The sequence below is a fragment of the Bubalus bubalis genome, chromosome 5 (assembly GCF_019923935.1).
Source record: "Bubalus bubalis isolate 160015118507 breed Murrah chromosome 5, NDDB_SH_1, whole genome shotgun sequence".
In the NCBI taxonomy this organism is placed as follows: Eukaryota; Metazoa; Chordata; class Mammalia; order Artiodactyla; family Bovidae; genus Bubalus; species Bubalus bubalis.
Window position 1 is genome coordinate 61,577,735 of NC_059161.1, and position 21,421 is coordinate 61,599,155.

General features: G+C 35.6%; 1 protein-coding gene across 1 annotated transcript in view; it reads left to right on the forward strand.

Annotated features, from left to right (window-relative positions):
- USH2A (usherin) overlaps window positions 1-21,421 on the forward strand; it is a 940,802-nt gene that overhangs the window by 148,879 nt on the left and 770,502 nt on the right. Inside the window, exon 12 of the mRNA XM_044943197.2 lies at window positions 18,947-19,142. Within this exon, the coding sequence (XP_044799132.2) occupies window positions 18,947-19,142 (196 nt within the window). The remainder of the gene's footprint in view (window positions 1-18,946; window positions 19,143-21,421) is intronic.

Below are 21,421 nucleotides of genomic sequence, written 5' to 3' on the forward strand. Positions count from 1 at the left end.
GTGGTATAGTGTTATATGAAAGGGGACTTAGAATAGTTGTAACTATTGTACATTAGTTGTAAATGTATATTACAAACTCTAAGGACATCGGTTTTTTTAAAAAAGTAAAAAATAATTGATATGCTGAGAAAAGACAAAATGGAATCACATAAAATGCACAATCAAGACAACAAAAGCAGAAAGAGTGGAAGATAAAAACAGAATCACAGAGTGACAGTAATAGAAAACAGGAACAGATACAATAGATATTACTCCCAATATGTCAGTAATTACTTTAAATATCAATGGCCTAAATATCAGTTAAAAGGGTTTGGCAGAGAAGATCAAAAACATGGCAAAACTATGTGTTGTCTTTAAGAAATCCATGTTAAATATAAAGACACATATAGATTAAAAGAGTAAAGATTTGTATGTTAACACTAATCAAAAAACTCTAAACACTGAAGTGTTAACTTTAGAGCACAGTTAAGAGAAAGGAAAATTATCAGTGATAAAATGGGGTATTACATAATGGTAAAAGGGTTAACTGTGAGGAGACATAACAATCCTTAATGTATATGTGCCTAATAACAGCATCAAAATATGTAAGGCAAAAACTGATAGAACTGGTAAAAGAAATAGATGAAGTCATTATCTTTGTTAGAGACTTCAAAACCCCTCTGTCAGAAATGGACAGATCCAGGAGACAGGAAATCAGGAAGGAAATAGTTGAATTCAACAATACTTTCAATCAACTGGATTTAATTGAACACCTGTAGATTACTTTATCCAACAATTACAGCATACATGTTCTTCTCAAGCCCACATAAAACATTCACTAGATTAACCACATTCTGGGCCACAGAATTATACCTTAACCAACTTAAATCATGCAATGTGTGCTCTTAGGTCACTTGTTTCAAATTTGTGAGGATATTTTACCCCATGAACTGTAGCCTGTAGGCTACTCTATCCATGGGATTTCTCCAGTCTAGATACTGGAGTGGGTTGCCATTTCCTTCTTTAGGGGATCTGCCCTGGCCCAGGGATTGAACCTAGGTCTCCTGCATTGCAGGCAGATTGTTTACCAACTGAGCCACCAGGCAAGCTCATAGTATATATTGGAGTATATATGGTCTTCCCTGATATCTCAGCTGGTAAAGAATCTGCCTGCAATGCAGGAGCCCCTTGTTTGATTCCTGGGTCTGGAAGATCCCCTGGAGAAGGGATAAGCTACCTACCCACTCCAGTATTCTTGGGCTTCTTTGGTGGCTCAGGTGGTAAAGAATCTGCCTGCAATGTGGGAGACTTGGGTTCGACCCCTGAGTTGGGAAGATCCCCTGGAGGAGGGCATGGCAATCTACTTCAGTATTCTTCCATCTATGGAGAATCTCTATGGACAGAGAGGCTGGCGGACTACAGTCTATGGGGTCTCAAAGAGTTGGACAGGACTGAGCAACTAAGCACAGCACAGGCTTGAATACAGTTTAACATGATACTGACACTAGGGTTGTGAGATATATACCTAAAACACAAGCACACACAAAGTTTGAAAATGTAAGAAAACTCACTTAAACTATATTCATATTGGATAAAATAGTCTTTAAAAATTTATTAGAGATAAAACATTCATAACATATAATGGATAAAAATACAATTCTAAATTTATATACATCTTATAGATTCAAAAGTATAGAGCAAATTTTGACAGAACTGGAAGGTGAAATTGACAAATCTGCTATCAGTATAGATGACTTTAATTGGTCAAACACCAGTCCAAACACAAATAGGAAAACCTTAGTAACTAAGTACTGAACTAATTTGAAACCTGAACTAATAGGTTCCTGTATCCAGCTGTGAAAAATACACATTCTATGTGTCAAGATCACATAGAAAATTTATAAACATTGATCCTGTATTAATCAATAAAGATGGTTTCAACATATTATATAGAATTTTTAATCAGAACACATTGTAGGCATTAAGTACATGGTTCTCAGTGAATGAATGCATTTAATTATTTCATTATTATATAAATTCATCAAGAAAAATAGAATAAGAAAACATCGCCAACTAAAATTATGAATCTTTCATTAATCCAATAAAATTGTATTGGGTACTCATTTACTGAGAAATAGGTTTATATCTCTGAGCAAACCACAATTCTTATTCTTGAAGAGTTTCTTTACATTCTCTTAAATTGGTGGTGGGAATAGAAGAGTCAACAGCAATATAAAGTTAAATATATAGCATGCTAAGTTTTTATCTGAGGGCACATATCTTTATTTTGAGTTCTGTCAATAGAAGTGAGGAGGCCAGGAAACAAAGTCAAAAAAGGACAGTACAAATAAAACTTTATCATTCTCACTAGTAAACATAAGCCTAAGTTTCTTAAAATAATAACAGACCAAATATGGCTATTTATAAAAACAATAACTTATGGTAGCCAAATCAAGTTTCTCCCACAAATGCAAGTGAAACTTGGTATTAAAAATTAATTAATATAATTTACTACATTAACCAATGAAGGGAGGAAAAACATGCTCATTTCAATGTATTTGGAGAAAACAGTTGATAACATTTAGTATCCATCTAGATTAATATTTTCAGCATAGTTGAAGCAGACTCCCTTAATCTGATAAAAAAAAAAAAAAACCTACAAATTTCTTTAAACAACAGTACCCATAATGGTGGTTCACTTTAGGTCAGGATTCATTTTGAGGTTTGACAGAAAACAACAAAATTCTGTAAAGCAATTATTCTTCATCTAAAAAATAAATTAAAAAAAGATTGTTATTCAACATATTTTTGAAGGATCTAGCCAGCTTAGTATGATAAGAAAAAGAGTAATCACTTAAAGAATTGGAAAGAGAAAATTCCAACAGACAGATGAAAAGATGTTCAGCATGACTAATTACTAGAGAAATACAAATCAAAACTGCATATGAGGTATCATCTCACACCAGTTAAAATGACCATCATCGAAAAAGTCTGCAAATAACAAACGCGGGAGAGGGTATGGAGAAAAAGGTACCACTGTTGGTGGGGATGTAAATTGATACAGCCACTATGGTGAAGAGTCTGGAGGTTCTTTAAAAATACTAAAGTTATCATATAATCCTGCAAATCCCACTTCTGGGCATATATACAGAGAAAACAATTCAAAAAGATACAGACGTCTCAGTATTCATAGCAGCACACTTTACTATAGCCAAGACATGGAAGCAACCCAAATGTCCATTGACAAATGAATGGATAAGTAAGATGTGCTATGTATATACAATGGAATATTGCTCAGCCATAAGAAGGAATGAAATAATGCCATTTGGATAATATGGATGGACCTAGATATTATCATCTTAAGTAAGTCAGAGAAAGAAAAATATTATGTGATATCACATATGTGAAATCTAAAAATGTGAAACAAGTGAACTTACTTACAAAACAGAAATAGACTTACAGACACAGACAATAAAATTATGGTTACCAAAGTGGATAGTGGGGGTGGGGGAGTAAATGAGGAATTAGGGTTACAGACTACTATACATAAAGTAGATAACCAAAAAGGATCTACTGTATAGCATAGGGAGCTATAATCAATATCTTATAATAACCTATAATGAAAAGTAATCTGAAAAAAAATGTATGTGTGTATAACCCACTCCAGTATTCTTGCCTGGAGAATTCCATAGACAGAGGAGCATGGTGGCTATAGTCCATGGGGTTGCCAAAAGTCGGACATGACTGACTAATGGTACACTATTACTACTATGTACGTATATACACCTATGTAGGTGAATCACTTTGCTGTATACCTGAAATTCATACAATAATGTAAATTAAGTATAAATCAATAAAATATTTATTTATTTATTAAATAAAAAGAAATAATTGAACTGCCAATGTCTGAAGACAAGATGATTTGGTCATAAAATGCAAGAAAATCTACAAATTATTAAATATTAATGAGTTCAGTCTGATGCAAATAGCCGACTCATTGGAAAAGTCCCTGATGCTGGGGAAGATTGGTGGCAGAGAGAGAAGAAGGCGTGAGAGGATGAGATGGCTGGAGGACATGAACTCGGGCAAACTTCGGGAGATGATGAGGGGCAGGGAGGCCTGGCGTGCTGCAGTCCATGGGGTTGCAAAGGGTCAGACATGACTGGGTGACTGAACAGAAAAGAATCCTAGAAACAGGGTAGACTCATGGAAATCAATTGCCTTTTATATAACAAAAAGCAAATGGGAAACTTAATTTAAACAGAGATACTAATTATAGAAATATCCAAAGGAAAATCTACCAAGTTATATATATGGTGGAAACAGTATTGAAAAAAAATTTATAGAATTTAAATTAATAGAGAACTACAACATGCTCATGTAGAAAAATATTCCATATCAAAAGCATGTCAGTTCTCCCCAGTTATAAATTCAATCTAATTCTAATAGTATTGGAGCCGTTTTTTTTTGTGACTTGACAAACTTATTCTAATATACAGATTATTAGAGAAGTAAAATAGTGGAAATAAATTTGGGGAATATAGTAAGTGGCAGGGTCTTGCCTTTCCCAATATCATCTATTTATGAAGATAAACATTTTTCCCTTGGGAAATATAGGATGTCTTTATGACTTCTGGACACTTGAAGCACAAACTAATAAAAGAGGAAATTGGTAAATGTGGCTATATAAAAATTAGAAACTTCTAATCATCAAAAGCTACCTTTTTAAGAAAAACTACAGACTAGCTGATGATATTGGACAACACAATGAATATAACAAAGGAAATTTTTAAATCATACAAACTACTTGAAAAATATACCAAGATAAGATAAGTCACAGAAGGAGCTTCCCTGGTGGCTCAGTAGTAAAGAATCTGCCTGCCAATGCAGGAGATGTGGGTTTGATCCCTGGGTCGGGAAGATCCTCTGGAGAAGAAAATGGCAACCCACTCCAGTATTCTTGCCTGGTAAATCCCATGAATAGAGGAGCCTGGTGGGCTACAGTCTTGCAGAGAGTCGAACACAACTTAGCAAGTGCAACAACAACAATTCACAGAAAAGGCCAGAAATGTCAACTTAACTGGTCAAATACATGTGAAAAGATCTGAACTTTTACTAGTTAGCAGCGAAATAACCAAAACCATGAGACAATGTTTTATACCCATGAGGTTGGTAAAGATAAAAAAATCTGAGTTTCAGATACTGACAAGGATGTAAGTTAGGTACTGAGGATGTATAAGCCACTGATGGGAAGCTTGCCACTACTGAAAAATAATTTGCAGTATTTAAATGAAATACAGCAGTGAATATGAATGAATGTAGCTATTGCATCAACATTATTAGATTTCTCAAACAATGAAGTGCAAAAAGCTTCTTTTAGTAAAATGCAGTATACCATTTATATAGTATTTATAACCATAGAAAATAACACTATGTTATATAACCTCATTGTTAACACTAGCAAGCGGGTACTCTTTCTGCCCCCTTCTGATGCCTATGTCAGAAGCTTTCTCTATCTCCTTTATACTTTAATAAAACTTTATTACACATACAAAATAAATAAATAAATAAAAGTAATAAAGAATCAAGAAATACTTGTGAATGAACATTACTAAATTCAGATATTACTGGTAAGGTGGGATGTACATGGCATTTTATTTTGTTTTTGTCAGGTGGTGAATAAGGAGCACAGTTTGCTGTTTTATTTATAAATTTTGCATGGCTTTATTTCAGCAAAATTTTCCTAAAATATAATGATTTATTAATCTATTAAGAACATATTACTTATGTTAAGTATTCATGCTATTAGTAAAGACAGTGGAGGTGACTCTTCATCATGGAATAACCATTATAAAATTAATAATTACTCTATATGTTTCCTATTCTAATGTGAAGTTTCATTATTTGTTCTCTTCATTTAAGAAATATTTATGAAATGCCTTCTATATGAAGAGTGTTAGGCTAGAGTATAACCATAACATCTTGATTACAGATTCAAGTATTTGAAAATATTAAAGGACTTTCATTTATGAAATTCAAAGAAGATTCCCTGGCAGACACTAATTACTATAATAAATGGAGATGACTCTAATACAACAAATGATTGAGGCTGACAATTTGTAATTAACAAATAATATAAATATCATTGACATTTTAAATCTTAAAAGGAAAAATTAAATGGGGCTATATGAATAAAAGGATTTTTAATTTATTAATCTAATACTCATGTCTAGCACTAGGTAAAATTTGTAATATAAAATGGCTATATATCCAAATAGTAACTCAAATACATTTTTATGCCCACTCATTAAACTAAAGGACAGAAATAATGGATTATGCTTCTTAATCTAGAGAATCCATATTTGTATTATATTATTTGAAACAGTTGCATGTAAAGAACATTTTAATAGAATTCATTTCTTTTTCATTGTTTCTTTACAAAATATACAGTTTATACTATACAAATGTGTTCTCTACTCCAGGTCAATTTTCTGACATATCTATAGGTTTAAGTTATTTTATTAAGCAGTGGAATTACTTTGGCTTGGCCACTGCCCACAAACTTGAACAAACCTTTAAATATTCCTTCTGGATTCTGAGGGGAACTTAGATTTCTTGTGAGTCTTTTCTATTTAGTGCTCTGAAAAAGTCAAACAATAAAAAAAGGAAGAGGGGGAAAAAGCAGATAGCTTAAGGGAAAAATCAAATATCAAATCCCATCAGTATTCAAAAGTAATGAATAAGACTCCAGGGTCCATCACCCAAGTGCTTCTTTTTCAGATACAGCTGGATGGTGAAAGAAAGTGAAAGTGTTAGTCTCTCAGTCGTATCCAACTCTGCGACCCCATGGACTGTAGCCGGCCAGGCTCTTTGTCCATGTGATTTCCCAGGCAAGAATACTGGAGTGGGTTGCCATTCCCTTCTCCAGGGGATCATCCCAACCCAGGAATCAAACCTGGATCTCCTGCATTGCAGAGAGATTATTTACAGTCTGAGCCACCAGGGAATCCCACTCCAGTATTCTTGCCTGGAGAATTCTATGGACAGTTAGATGGTATATATTCACAAATCACAGGGTCAGGAGCCCTGTACTTAAAAGCACAGAGACTGTCAGTTCAGAGACAATGTGCAGGGCTGAATCAATTGTCTGAATAATTCTGCCTATATCATTTTTGCAAGTGTAGATTTTGTTTCACACGTTACTAAAATTTGTTTTATTGGATGGTTTTCTAATCCTCCATTCTCCTTTGCCTAAAGTGGTACAGACAAGGCACAGAAAAGGCATTGCATGGATTAAGAACGTTTCTAAAAGTAGCCACCACATATTAATAGTTGAATTGATAGAAAGGCTATGTATATAAATATTCACTATCATTGTTTTACCACCAATGTCTGATCAGTACTGTCCAATAGTATTAATAGTTATTCAATTTATGCTATTGATTTCAGCACCTAGAAAGCAGGTAAGTACAATTTTTCTGTGGACTCTTTTTTAATTATATGAGAATTTCTAACTAGGGGAAAGATAATTACTGAGAAAGGAATATATCATTAAAGGATAAATACATGAACATTTCTGTCTTCTCAATGGTGATGTGTGGTAATTGTTTTAAATTTGCTAGTTAAGATTACATAGTAATTCATAGGTAAAATTCTGCAGGTAAAATATTACATTTATGTTTAAACCTTTTATGTTAATATTTAATTAAATACTGCATATACTAAGGTACCATCCTGCAGCATGTTATAAATATAAACAAGCTGTTAGGTCATTCACCCAAACATTCATGCATTTATTAAGCGTGTATTGATCACTTACTGTGTGCAAAGCATTCAGCCAGTTTCTGTCTGGATTCTTTCTGCAATTGGAAGTATTATCTATGCTTCTACAACCCCTAACCCAATATATCATGATAAATAACTAACAAGTTTGTGTAACAATATCTTTGTGATTAGAGCATTAGAGATACCCAGCAAAACTTCTGTTGGGGAAAATAAAAGGAGTTACATGATTACACTGAAGTTTTTGTGTTCATTGTTTATAATGATGATTTTTCTATCTAGTAGACAAAAGAAATTATACTGAAATTGCATCATTTGAATTACAATTCTTGCTATATCTGAAAGAAAGAGGAAGCTGTGAATAGAGCCCGAGGACAATTATTATTATCAGAGATTTAGACTCTAAAAATTTCCAACACACTGGTTTGGCTTTTAGTGATGAGAAAGGAGCAATTCGTAGACTTTACAAAGATCTTTAATTCGTTTAGGCTGTTTGGGAATAGTTTTAACAAATGAATTATTTTAGCTCAGTGAGTAGTACTATGTGAGTGTGTTAGTCTCTCAGTCATGTCCAGCTCTTCGCAACCCCATGGAAAAGTGAACAGTTTATATCTCTCACTTTGGAACAGATTCCTTCCTTTCCTTCCTGTAGAGACAGGGGCTGCCTGCATACCTATAAATTTTCTGATTGAGAATGGGGTAATGGCTACTTTGGATTTCCAGGGCTCAGCTCAGTTCAGTTCAGTTCAGTCACTCAGTCGTGTCTGACTCTTTGCAACCCCATGGACTGAAGCACACCAGGCTTCCCTGTCCATCACCAACTCCCAGAGCTTGTTCAAACTCATGTCCATTGAGTCAGTGATGCCATTCAACCCTCTCATTCTCTGTCATCCCCTTCTCCTTCTGCCTTCAATTTTTCCCAGCATCAGGGTCTTTTCAAATGAGTCAGTACTTCACATCAGGTGGCCAAAGTATTGGAGTTTCAGCTTCAGCATCAGTTCTTCCAGTGAATATTCAGGACTGATTTATTTTCGGATGGACTGGTTGGATCTCCTTGCAGGCCAAAGAACTCTTAAGAGTCTTCTCCAACACCACAGTTCAAAAGCGTGAATTCTTCAGTGCTCAGCTTTCTTCATAGTCCAACTCTCACATCCATACATGCCTAGTGGAAAAACCATAGCTTTGACTAGATGGACCTTTGGCAGCAAAATAATGTCTCTGCATTTTAATAAAATATGCTGTCTAGGTTAGTCATAGCTTTTCTTCCAAGGAGCAACCATCTTTTAATTTCACGACTGCAGTCACCATCTGCAATGATTTTGGAGCCCCCCAAAATAAAGCCTGTCACTGTTTCCATTGTTTTCCCATCTATTTGCCATGAAGTGATGGGACTAGATGCCATGATCCTCGTTTTTTGAATGTTGAATTTTAAGCCAGCTGTTTCAGTCTCTTCTTTCACTTTCATCCAGGGCTCTGCCATCCCCTTTGACTGAGCAGAAGGAGGTAGGTATGGACATTCCAGTCTTAGTAAACTATTCAACACCTCCCTCCCTCAGAGATCATTTCATATATCTTGGAACAGTTTAGCATAATGATCAGGAGTAAGGGCTGTCTATCTAGCTATGTATGTATGTACGTATCTATCTATCTTCTACTTATCTAAATTGAATACCTCCTATGTGTTAGGGCTTCTTCTAGACACTGAAAATATAGTCATGAATAAAAAATAAGCTTTTCTGCCCTTAGAAACTTTTACATTCTAGTTTATATTAGTTGACATTCTAGTGGATGATTTTAGAAAATTATTAAATTTCTTGCCTATTCCTCAGTTTTCTCAGCTGTAACAAAAGAGAGGCAATTGCAACTACTGCTTCTGGGCTAGTTGGAGAGATTCAGTCAGCTTATACATTTGAAGCACTTGGGCCTGACACCATAAGGTTTAACTGTTCTTAGTATACAGAGAGCATTGCCTAGATAACAACATCTGTGGACATTTTACTGTTGAGGGTAGAAAGGGAACTAATTTTGTCTCACTTTTTTTTTTTTTTGCTAGAGCAAGGAGTGAATGAAAGGAATTCCCTGATAGAGATGAGCTCTCTTTGTATCAGCTGTTCACAGATTTATTCACTCATTCATACGTTAATTTGTTTAGTCATTCTCTCACCTAAGATACATTTATTGAACAAAATTTCAGGCGTTATGATGAGACTCACTAGATAATAAAATCTGATTCCTGCTTAAGGAAGCTCAGAATCTAGCAAGGACAACAGAGAAGTATATGCACTATTGTAATATTCTATGATAATTGCAGTGATTTTAAAAGTATAGACAAGATTCTATTTTCTCTGCAAGTGCTTATCAAAATAAGGCTGTACCCATAGTTGTTCTTTGCCCTTCTAATACTTTAGCCTGTATAGTATGTACTAGAGTACTTTTTTTTTTAAGAAAGATTTGTTTCATTTATTTACCATAATTGGAGAATTAACTGCTTCTTGTAAATTTTTCCAGATGTGATCTTTTAAAATGAACATTAAAAGAAGTTTTAATCTGCTTTTTGAAGCCATTCTAAAATAAAACAAATCACTTACTTTGTTCTGTCACTGAAGACAAGTTGATTTTGGTAACTTGTGGTCATCATAATGAACTTTATGTGGTCATCATAATGAACTTTAGCTTTCAAAGGGCATTGAATCTGTTGGACTTTTGGATCTGTTGAACTCTTTCATGAGTAACTTTTGAGAAGATCTCATCCCCTCTCCCACCTTCCCATGCCCTTTATGTATCTTTGATTAAGAAGACATTTTCTTCTTCCTTCCTTCAAAGATGCATAGTGGTCATTTGATATTGCTGGATAATTGGCTGAAGAAGTATATAGTTTGTATAGTTAGATTTTTGAAAATGTGACTATATGTATCTTGTATTTTTTCTGTAAATTAGGATCAGATTTGAAATACTGGAAATAAGACATCAAACTTGAGACTGACAACAGTAGAGTTGATAAAAGTACTTTTGGACCTGTGGAAGATTTTTGGAAGATTGTCTTTGCTAGTCTATAATAGCAACAAAAGAACACTATTCTAGTTTAATGATCAAGAAGAGAGAAATGTCATTGTGTAATATTAATACATAATGTAGTAAAATATTTCATCACTGTTTTCTATATCCAATGATGATTCTGTGATTTGTCTACCTGAATATGTCAATGAACTTGACTGCAACTTAGTGGAATTGACTAGTAGCCTTTAAGAAGCTATCAAAATGAAAGCAGTTAAATGAATCAGTTAGGTCCTCATCCTGATAAGCCATTGTCTAATCTTATAATTTGTACATCCAGGGACATATCAGGGGGAATCCAGTTGTTACAGAACAAACTGAAACATAATTGAAAGTGACAAATGATCAGCTGCAGATTGGGACATTAAATAGAAAACCACTTGGTTCAGAACCTGCGTAAAATATGATATACACCTATTTTTAGATTTTAAATGAAACTTCAAAAGTCATTGATAGCAAAGATAGAAGTAATTGTGAAAATTCAAAACTTTATTCATAATGCACTTAATTAGTATTTCTTCCATTTTTTCTTGACTGTCTTTGTATTTTCAAACAGGAGTTGTGAGAAACAGAATTATAAGATGAAAAAATTAACCATTATATGAAATTTGTGAACCACATAAAATCATAAAGTATAGCTTCATCCTTAAGATCAGAGGCCAAAATGTGTTCCAAGGTGCCATTTAGTTGTGTATTTTTTCAATTAAATTTTAAAACAGACTTTTAGGATGTTACCTCTCAAAATCTTTGTTTCAATATGTTAATCTCATTCTTTTGAAAATTTTTTTACCTTTTAAAAATTATATTGTTTGCTGGTAACTCATTACGTTATGCTCAAAAAAGAGAATCATTTTCCCCGCACTATCTTACTGATCTCTGTGTAATTTAAAACTAGTACTTTTTAATTTTCTTAGCTTTTCTCAGTGAATGTGACATGGAAGTGATGTAAATAACGTGTAATTTCCTTGTAAGTAGATGCTGCTGCTGCTGCTTAGTTGCTAAGTTGTGTCCGACTCTTCCAGACTCCTTGGACTGTAGCCCACAAGGCTCCTCTTCCTGGGGTTTCCTAGGCAAGAATACTGGAGTGGGTTGCTATTTCCTTCTCCAGGGGATCTTCTGACCCAAGTTTCAAACTCACTTGTCCTGCTTGGCAGGCGGATTCTTACTGCTGAGCCACTTGGGAAGCCCAACCATCCATGCAGTTGCATTTTATTTGCCCACAATTTTTAATACATTAGCAATAAATGTACACCACGGAAATAAATTTCATTATAAAAAAGTAAAAGTCATCTGTAATCCTACCATCCATAGACAACCTTGGCAAATAGCTTAGTTTATATCATTTCAGATTATTTTATTATTGTTATTTACAAGTCTGTGTCATCTGTTTCTATCTTCTTAAAATTGTATCTCTATATTCATATACATATATGAATCTGTCTTTATCTAAAAAATAGGATTGGACTCTACATATTACTTTCACTTGTTTTTAAATTCAAATTGTATTATGTAATCTCATCTACATTTGTATCTATAAATGTTTGCAGTATGTTTCTTAGAAGATATATGATTTTTTTTTTTTTACCATTTCTTTACTTTTGGACATTCATATCCTATTCTTTATTATAAGGGCCACATTATAAAATATATATATTTAAAATAGTTTAAAAAATGAACTTTTCTGAATTTTCAGTAGAATTATAGGGTCCAGTGGAATGTACACATTCTGTCCTGATAGGTGTGGACAACTTCCTCTCCTAGGACTGGTGTCTGTACTCACCCTTTCTACAAATTTTTGTACCCAAGTGGTATTTTTTTTAAATTGAGAGTTGAAAAGATGATTACTATGCTTGATTTCTCTAGAAAGGGATGCAATGTTACCAATATTTATGTAGGCTTTTTTATTGTTCACAAAAAGGCTAGCTATTGTCGCTAACAACTACTTGGTTGGACCCAAACCATTCCATTAGGTTAGTGGCAAATTCCTCTTTGTTTTTAAATGTCAAAGGACCCAGGACTGTATCTTTGGAACATGGACATAGTATTGAGTCCAGAATTATTTACTATAGGACTTTTTGATAATGGCTTTTAAAGTGACAATAAGGATAAAGTCTCCAATGAGTCTTTAGATCATAGTCTGAAAGCAGAAATGTTGTGTTCATAAGAATATCAAAAGAATGGTTTTACTGAATTTGCTCCACTAATTCATGAAGACAGCATCCCAAACTCCAACAGCTGGCAGTTGCTTTGTTGAAGACAAACTGCATCTGTAATCAGTATGACAGGACCACAGGTTGCATATCATCACTTCCACCAAGTTATGCAAAAAGCATAACTTGAATAATATTAAAACCATCATTGGGAGAGCAAAGTCATCAACAAGAATACTTTGAAAAAAAGTGAAAAAAATTAGACTTCAGGTATTGCAGCAAAATTTTGCCTTTGGCCAAAGTTTTGGAATGAGATAGAGATTTTGAAATATTGGAAATGAGATTAATTGTGTGGATGATTGACCTGGGGGAAAAAATTGATAAGCATGTTTCTCTTCTCCCAAACCAGAAGGTCTGAAAGTGAGTTTTCATCTATTCTTCTGCCTATATGATGAGGATAGATCTCCCCTACATGGAGGACTCCTTGAAGTGATAGTTGTATGCTGGTGGTATCTCATGACTACTAGGAATGAAGTTTAGATAAGACCTCCTCAGTAGTTGTAGCTACAGATAATAAGACAGAAATGCACTTTGGCCGTAAACTGCTCATTGGTCTACTCTTTGGGCTACATCATCTAAATCAGATCATAGACCAGTACATTTGTGATCACAAAATCCCCTACCAATGGTTGCAGACAATGTATTAAGTACACACTGTCTAACATACTGCTGGTGTCATTTGAACTCAAGATCAAAACTTCTGTTGGATTTTTACCCTGCTCATCCTCCTTATTCCTCCTCCTCTATCTTGTAACTTCTAGATTTTGAATGTGTAATATGTGCTATTTCTGCTTTATTGATTATACCAAAACCTTTTGACTGTGTGGATCACATGTGGAAAAGTCTGAAGGAGATGGGAATACCAGACCACCTGACCTGCATCTTGAGAAACCTGTATGTAGGTCAGGAAGTAACAGTTAGAACTGGACATGGAACAGCAGACTGGTTCCAAATAGGAAAAGGAGTACATCACAGGACTATATTGTCACCCTGCTTATTTAACTTATATGCAGGGTACATCATGAGAAATGCTGGGCTGGATGAAGCACAAGCTGGAATCAAGATTGCCAGGAGAAATATCAATAACCTCAGATACGCAGATGACACCACCCTTATGGCAGAAAGTGAAGAAGAACTAAAGAGCCTCTTGATGAAAGTAAAAGAGGAGAGTGAAAAAGTTGGCTTAAAGTTCAGCATTCAGAAAACTAAGATCATGGCATCTAGTCCCATCACTTCATGGCAAATAGATGGGGAAACAGTGGAAACGGTGGCTGACTTGATTTTTTCGGGGCTCTAAAATCACTGCAGATGGTGATTGCAGCCAAGAAATTAAAAGACACTTACTCCTTGGAAGGAAAGTTATGACCAACCTAGACAGCATATTAAACAGCAGAGACATTACTTTGCCAACAAAGGTCCATCTAGTCAAGGCTGTGGTTTTTCCAGTTCATGTATGGTTGTGAGAGTTGGACTATGAAGAAAGCTGAGCACTGAAGAATTGATGCTTTTGAAGTGTGGTGTTGGAGAAGACTCTTGAGAGTCCCTTGGACTGCAAGGAGATCCAACCAGTCCATCCTAAAGGAGATCAATCCTGGGTGTTCATTGGAAGGACTGATGTTGAAGCTGAAACTCCAAAATTTTGGCCACCTGATGCAAAGAGCTGACTCATTTGAAAAGACCCTGATGCTGAGAAAGATTGAGGGCAGGAGGAGAAGGGGATGACAGAGGATGATATGGTTGGATGGTATCACCAACTCAGTGGACATGGGTTTGGGTAGACTACAGCAGTTGGTGAGGGACAGGGAGGCCTAGTGTGCTGCGGTTCATGGGGTCACAAGGGGCTGGACATGACTGAGCAACTGAACTGAATATGGGATATATATGTGTGTGCACATGTGAGTTTCTGTGTAGTCCCAATTTTGAAAAAGAAAAAAATATATACTTAAAAGTTTTGAAAAAATCATCTCATTTAAATATTTTGACTTATTACTTGATGTTCAAATTGTCATTTATTTTCTACTTTATTTTATAAAATGAATATTACTACTTTTGTTAAGTACACATTTAGCCTAAAATTTTAGTTCAGTGCCTATGAATTGTTTCTTAATTTGGATTGGTCCATAAATTGTATTTGTATTAGATAAGCTAAATAATTAATTAAAAAAAATTCTAACTTTAATTGATCCAGTACATAACAAGTTTTATGTGACTTAGAAAAGTTTTCTTCAGTTATACAGGCAATTGCATCTGTGCCGTTCCTATATGCATGAATTTCATTTACCATAGTTTAGTTAAGCATCAGCCCTCTAAAAACATGTTTCATATATTAGTTATTATGGTATATAACTGTAAATAATTATATAAAATATAGATTTTGTATAATTTTGCTGCTGGCTCTTCAGTCCACAAATTACTAAACAAATAATCATTGCACATCATGATCAGTGACCAATCATGTCTCTTCTTTCCATATGTCGTAACTGGTCAGTGCACATTCATTAATCATTTCATTCACAAAGAAGCTTGTAGTTATGTAACATCTTTGTCAGTGATAAACTCTTTTGGTATTTATGAGTATGAATATTCAAAAAACAATGATTGTTGAAATGATGGAAAGAAAACGTTCTTGGGGTGGAGTTTCAATTAAACATTTCTTCTTACAAACAAAATAGTTGATCAGTGCTACCATTTGCATTTATATATGCAGGCAGAGCAACTTAAGGTGAATTTAGCATAAATGTGGACATTGGTTGTGATGAATAGGTAAAGATGTCCTAGCTGAAGTGATGTTGACAATAACTTTACCTTAAAGAATTCTCAGATATATTTCATGCCAATGAAAGCACAAACATGCAAATGATGTAAGTAGGCTGATCCATGCTTAGAAATAGAGTATGACAGTTCTCAAGGTGTAGAAAAGATGCTTGTTATATATGGAAATTTATAGAATAAGAAGGTAAGCACTATTCAAATAATGCTTTTTAACAAAGAAAATAATTCTCAAAGTTTCTAATATTAAATTATAATTTATTGTTAGTTTTAATATTTTCTAAATATTTCTCTTTACATTTTTAACTGGTGAAAGTTTTAATAGCCTTATCTTTACTTATTCCTTCTTTGATGCTCTTCCTTTCTTTATGTAGGTCCAAGTTTCTTACCTACATTATTTCTCTCTTCTCTACAAAACTTCTTTTAAAATTTCTTCCAAGTCAAGTTTACTGGAAACATTTTTTCAATTTGTGTGTGTCTTACACATCTTTATTTCTCCCTCACTTTTGAGGGATAATTGTGCAGAGTATATAATTCTAGGTTGGTGGGTTTTTTCTCTCAACACTTTAAGTATTTCATGCAATTCTCTTCTTGTTTACATTTTCTGAGGAGAAATGGGATGTCATTAGTTAGTAACTCTGTAGGCTGTGTCTTTAATTTTGGTTTCTCTTTTGGAACTTTTTCTTTGGTTTTCTGTAGTTTGAAAAAGATACCTCAGTGTAGTGGACTTTATTGTTGTTTCAAATATTTCTTCTCCCTCTGATATTCCTATTATATGTATTTTGCTACTTTTTCAGTTTTCTCACAGTCCTTGAGTTTTCTGTTTTGTCTTTTCAGTTTGTTTTTCTTTGCTTTTCAGTTTTTGAAGCTTCTAGAAAATCCCATGGACGGAGGAGCCTGGTGGGCTGCAGTCCATGGGGTCGCTAAGAGTCGGACACGACTGAGTGACTTCACTTTCACTTTTCACTTTCCTGCGTTGGAGAAGGAAATGGCAACCCACTCCAGTGCTCTTGCCTGGAGAATCCCAGGGATGGGGGAGCCTGGTGGGCTGCCATCTATGGGGTCGCACAGAGTCAGACACGACTGAAGCGACTTGGCAGCAGCAGCAGCAGTGATGTATCTATCATCTAGTTCAGAGATTCCCTCCTCAGCCTTGTGCAGTCTACCACTAAGCTCATCAAAGGCATTGTTCATTTTTGATCTTCAAAAATGAACAGTGTTTTTGATCTTCATTATTTGCTTTTTGTTCTTTCGTGGAATTTCCATCTCTTTGCTATATTAATCATCTCTTCTTGTGTGCTCTCTGCTTTATCCATTAGAGTCTATAGCATATTAATCTTGCATGCATGCGTGCTAAGTCACTTCAGTCATGTCTGACTCTTTGCTACCTCATGGAGCATACCCTGTCAGACTCCTCTGTCCATGGGATTCTCCAGGCAAGAATAGTGAAGTGATTTGCCATGCCTTTCTCCAGGAGATATTCATGACCTAGGACTTGAACTCATGTCCCTTAAATTTCCTGCATTGATGGGCATGTTCTTTACCACTAGTGCTACCTGGGAAGCCTGATAATTCTAACATCACTGTCATAACACCTCTGATGTTTGCTCTTTCTGGTATGCCTTGTATTTTTTTTTTCCTTTCTTGAAAAGCAGACATGATGTACCAGTTGAAATGAACTACTGTAAACAGGTTTTTAGCAATCTGCTTGTGAGGAGGGGAGGGGATGTGTTCTATAGTCTTATGATTAGGCTTCATTCTCCCAGTGAGCCTTTTCCTCTGGACTGTGAACTTCACATGTGCCTTTGTTGCCACTACCCACCTCCTCTTTAGGCGGGACAGGATGACTAGAGGGGGCTGGAGTGGAGTGTTTTCCTTCTTCAGGTCAGTTAGGCTCTGGTCAACTACTTTATCCTAAGGCAGATATTGATCAGATATTTAAAAATGCTCCCTTTCTTCTCCCTCTGCCAGAAGCACCAGGTCGTTTTCCCCTAAGTTTATCTACTGTGAGAACATGGTCAAAATTTTGGGGACCCCCTTATTGCCCTGGAGTTTTCAAATCTCAGACTTGTCCACACTGAACTTCCAACAATATATCAATTATATTTCAGATTTTCCACCCCAGCATTCATTTTCATGGAAGCTTCTGCCAATGAGTCTCTGTTTCTATAGCTGTCAGTTCAGTTCAGTCGCTCAGTCGTGTCCGACTCTTGGTGACTGCATGGACTGCAGCACGCCAGGCTTCCCTGCCCATCACCAACTCCTAGAGCTTTCTCAAGCTCTAGTAAGTAAGCAAGCTTACTCCTAGCGCTTACTTCATGTCCATAAAGTCGGTGATGCCATCCAACCATCTCATCCTCGTCGTCCCCTTCTCCTCCTCCAATCTTTCCCAGCATCAGGGTCTTTTCCAATGAGTCAGTTCTTCACCTCAGGTGACCTAAGTATTGGAGTTTCAGCTTCAACATCAGTCCTTCCAGTGAATATTCAGGACTGATTTCCTTTAGGATGGACTGGTTGGATCTCCTTGTAGTCCAAGGGACTCTCAAGAGTCTTCTCCAACACCACAGTTCAAAAGCATCAATTCTTTGGTGCTCAGCTTTCTTCATAGTTCAACTGTCACATCCATACATGACTACTGGAAAAACCATAGCTTTGACTAGATAGACCTTTGTTGGCCTCCTATAGCTGAGACTCCCTGTATTTGCCCGTTTCTCCGATCTTAGGGACAGCTCCTTGCCCTGTGTCCCTCACTTAGGTATGCAGGGAGAGTCATTGTTTTTTTCATTCTGTTCAACATTTTATTTTTGTTATGATGGAGTGATGACTCCAAGCTCTTTACTTGGTAGAACCAGGACTTAAAAGTCAAGTTTTTAATGTTTTGAGAAAAAAATTCAGATTGTGAAACAATCATAATTTCCCCCACTGGTTATTAAGATCACTTTACATGGTTTCAGCTTTCATTTTCACTTTTATAAATCTGTGTGACCATGCCTGTAATATGCTGATTTCTGATGTATAAAACACTTTAAAAATACAATAGTCGCTGGCTTTTAACTTTTTGATATTAGCTTTCTATCTAGTGAAAGTATCTGTAAATAAAAAGAAAAAATACAGTTTTATATATTTATCATTCTGGTATTACTTTATTCTAGTGTGATCGCTGCCTGCCTCTTTATAATAACAAGCCTTTCCGCCAAAGTGATCATGTTCATGCCTTTAACTGTAAACCCTGTGAGTGCAACAGCCATTCCAGAAGCTGCCACTACAACATCTCAGTGGATCCCTTTCCATTTGAGCACTACAGAGGAGGTGGAGGAGTTTGTGGTGACTGTGAGCATAACACCGCAGGTAACTAGATAATAACACAACTAACAAAGATAGACTTGACCTACATATTATGCATATTATTTTAAATTATATATTGCTATTCTACTTAAGAAAGTGCTTTCATACTATTAAGTTTGAAAACTACTCTGGTTTACCAAATATTCATAATTCCATTTGGATAGCTTTCAAATACTGGAGTCTTAAACTATATAATTTTAGGAAAAAGGATTTTTTAAATAAGTTCACACCATTTGATTAGATCATAAATATGTATTGGATAAATCAAGAATTGCTGTATTATTCTTAATGTATTATTGTTGCTATTTAGTCACTAAGTTGTGTCCAACTCTTTTGAGATCCCATGGACTGTAGTCCACCAGGCTCCTCTATCCATGGGATTTCCCAGGCAAGAATACTAGAGTGGGTCACCATTTCCTTCTCTAATTCTGAATGTATATATCCTAAAAATAAATTTTCTTATATGACCCAGATCTTCTACTATTCCTGGATTCTCATGTACAGATGTTTGCATGTCAGATTTGACATGGACTCTGATAATCTGGGAATCCTCTTTTTAAAAATTTTCATTAAAAGCAGAAACTATTAAAGTCTTGTTTCAAGAACCAACCAGCATTTTGACTAGTCACTGAAAAATTACTATTTTTTGAAAGGCTAATATGTTAAAAGCAGAAATGATGATATCAGAACTTGTAAAATATAATGGCCCAAGTCTGATGGGTTTGAAATTATGCTACTTTGAAGCATGAATGAATTTGCTAGATATTTATTGATAACATAAAATGGTACAAGCTCTTGGCTAGTTTCTGGGAATATAAAAATTAATAAGATGATGAATTTTATTATCTTTGTATGGATTATTACATGGTGGTGGTTTGTTGTTTTTTTCTATTGTTGTTGTTTTTGTTTAGTCACTAAGTTGTGTCCATTTCTTTGTGACCCCATGAACTGTACCCTACAAGGTTCCTTTGTCCATGAGATTTCCCAGGCAAGAGTACTAGAGTGGGTTGCCATTTCCTCCTCCAGGGGATTTTTTGATGTAGGGATTGTACCCGTGTCTCTGTATTGGCAGGCAGATTTTTTTTTTTTTTTAAACCACTGAGCCACCTGGGAAGCCCACATGGTGGTAAAGACACCCTATTAAAGGAAGAATTAAAAGGTGTGATGAATGCTAAAGTGGAGAAGAGTAGTAGGAGTTAGCCAGGTGGAGAAGCAGGGGTAGATATTAGGGTGTAGACAAAGTTTTCCAGTAAGAGAAACAGTTGCACCATGGCTGAGAGGAAAGAGAAACATGGCACACTTGCAGAAGTGCAAATGGTTGATTGTAAGAAAGGGAACCAGGAAGAAAGGCAGTGCTCAGATGCTAGAGGGCCATCTAAACAATGATAAAGAGATTGGCTTGCACCCTAAAGTTAATGAGATGCCACATATGGGCACTTCGGGAAAGTATTGTGTTTTTGAAACATCCATCAGGTTATAGAGAATGGTTTGCAGAGGGTCAAAGAGGTTTGGGAAAACCAGTTAGTCAGGTATTACAAAAGTTCAGATGAAAAATAATGTGGGAAAACAATTAAGGTGGTGTGCATAGATATGAGGGGATCCAGTAGATATTTAGGGTAGAAAGTGATGGCATTTTCTGAGCAAGGGGCAGAGTATAGATAAGGGAAATAAGAAGAGTCATGACTTATGACTAACCCTCTAGTTTGAGCAGCACAGTCAAAATTGGTACCAGCCATTTAGATAGGATACAGGAGGATCAAACTTAAGGAGAAAATGGAAAATTCTCTTTTGAACATGTTCCCCATATGTTTCCAAGAAACAAAGAATAAACTCTCTTTGACACTTACTCCTTGGAAGAAAAGTTATGACCAACCTAGGCAGCATATTAAAAAAGCAGAGACATTGCTTTGCCAACAAAGGTCCGTGTAGTCGAGGCTATGGTTTTTCCAGTAGTCATGTATGGATGTGAGAGTTGGACTATAAAGAAAGCTGAGCACCAAAGATTTGATGCTTTTGAACTGTGGTGTTGGAGAAGACTCCTGAGAGTCCCTTGGACTGCAAGGAGATCCAACCAGTCCATCCTATAGGAAATCAGTCCTGAATATTCATTGGAAGAACTGGTATCGAAGCTCAAACTCCAATACTTTGGCCACCTGATGCGAAGAACTGACTCATTAGAAAAGACCCTGATGCTGGGAAAGATTGAAGGTGGGAGGCAAAGGGGACTACGGATAATGAGATGGTTGGATGACATCACCAACTCAATAGACATGAGTTTGAGA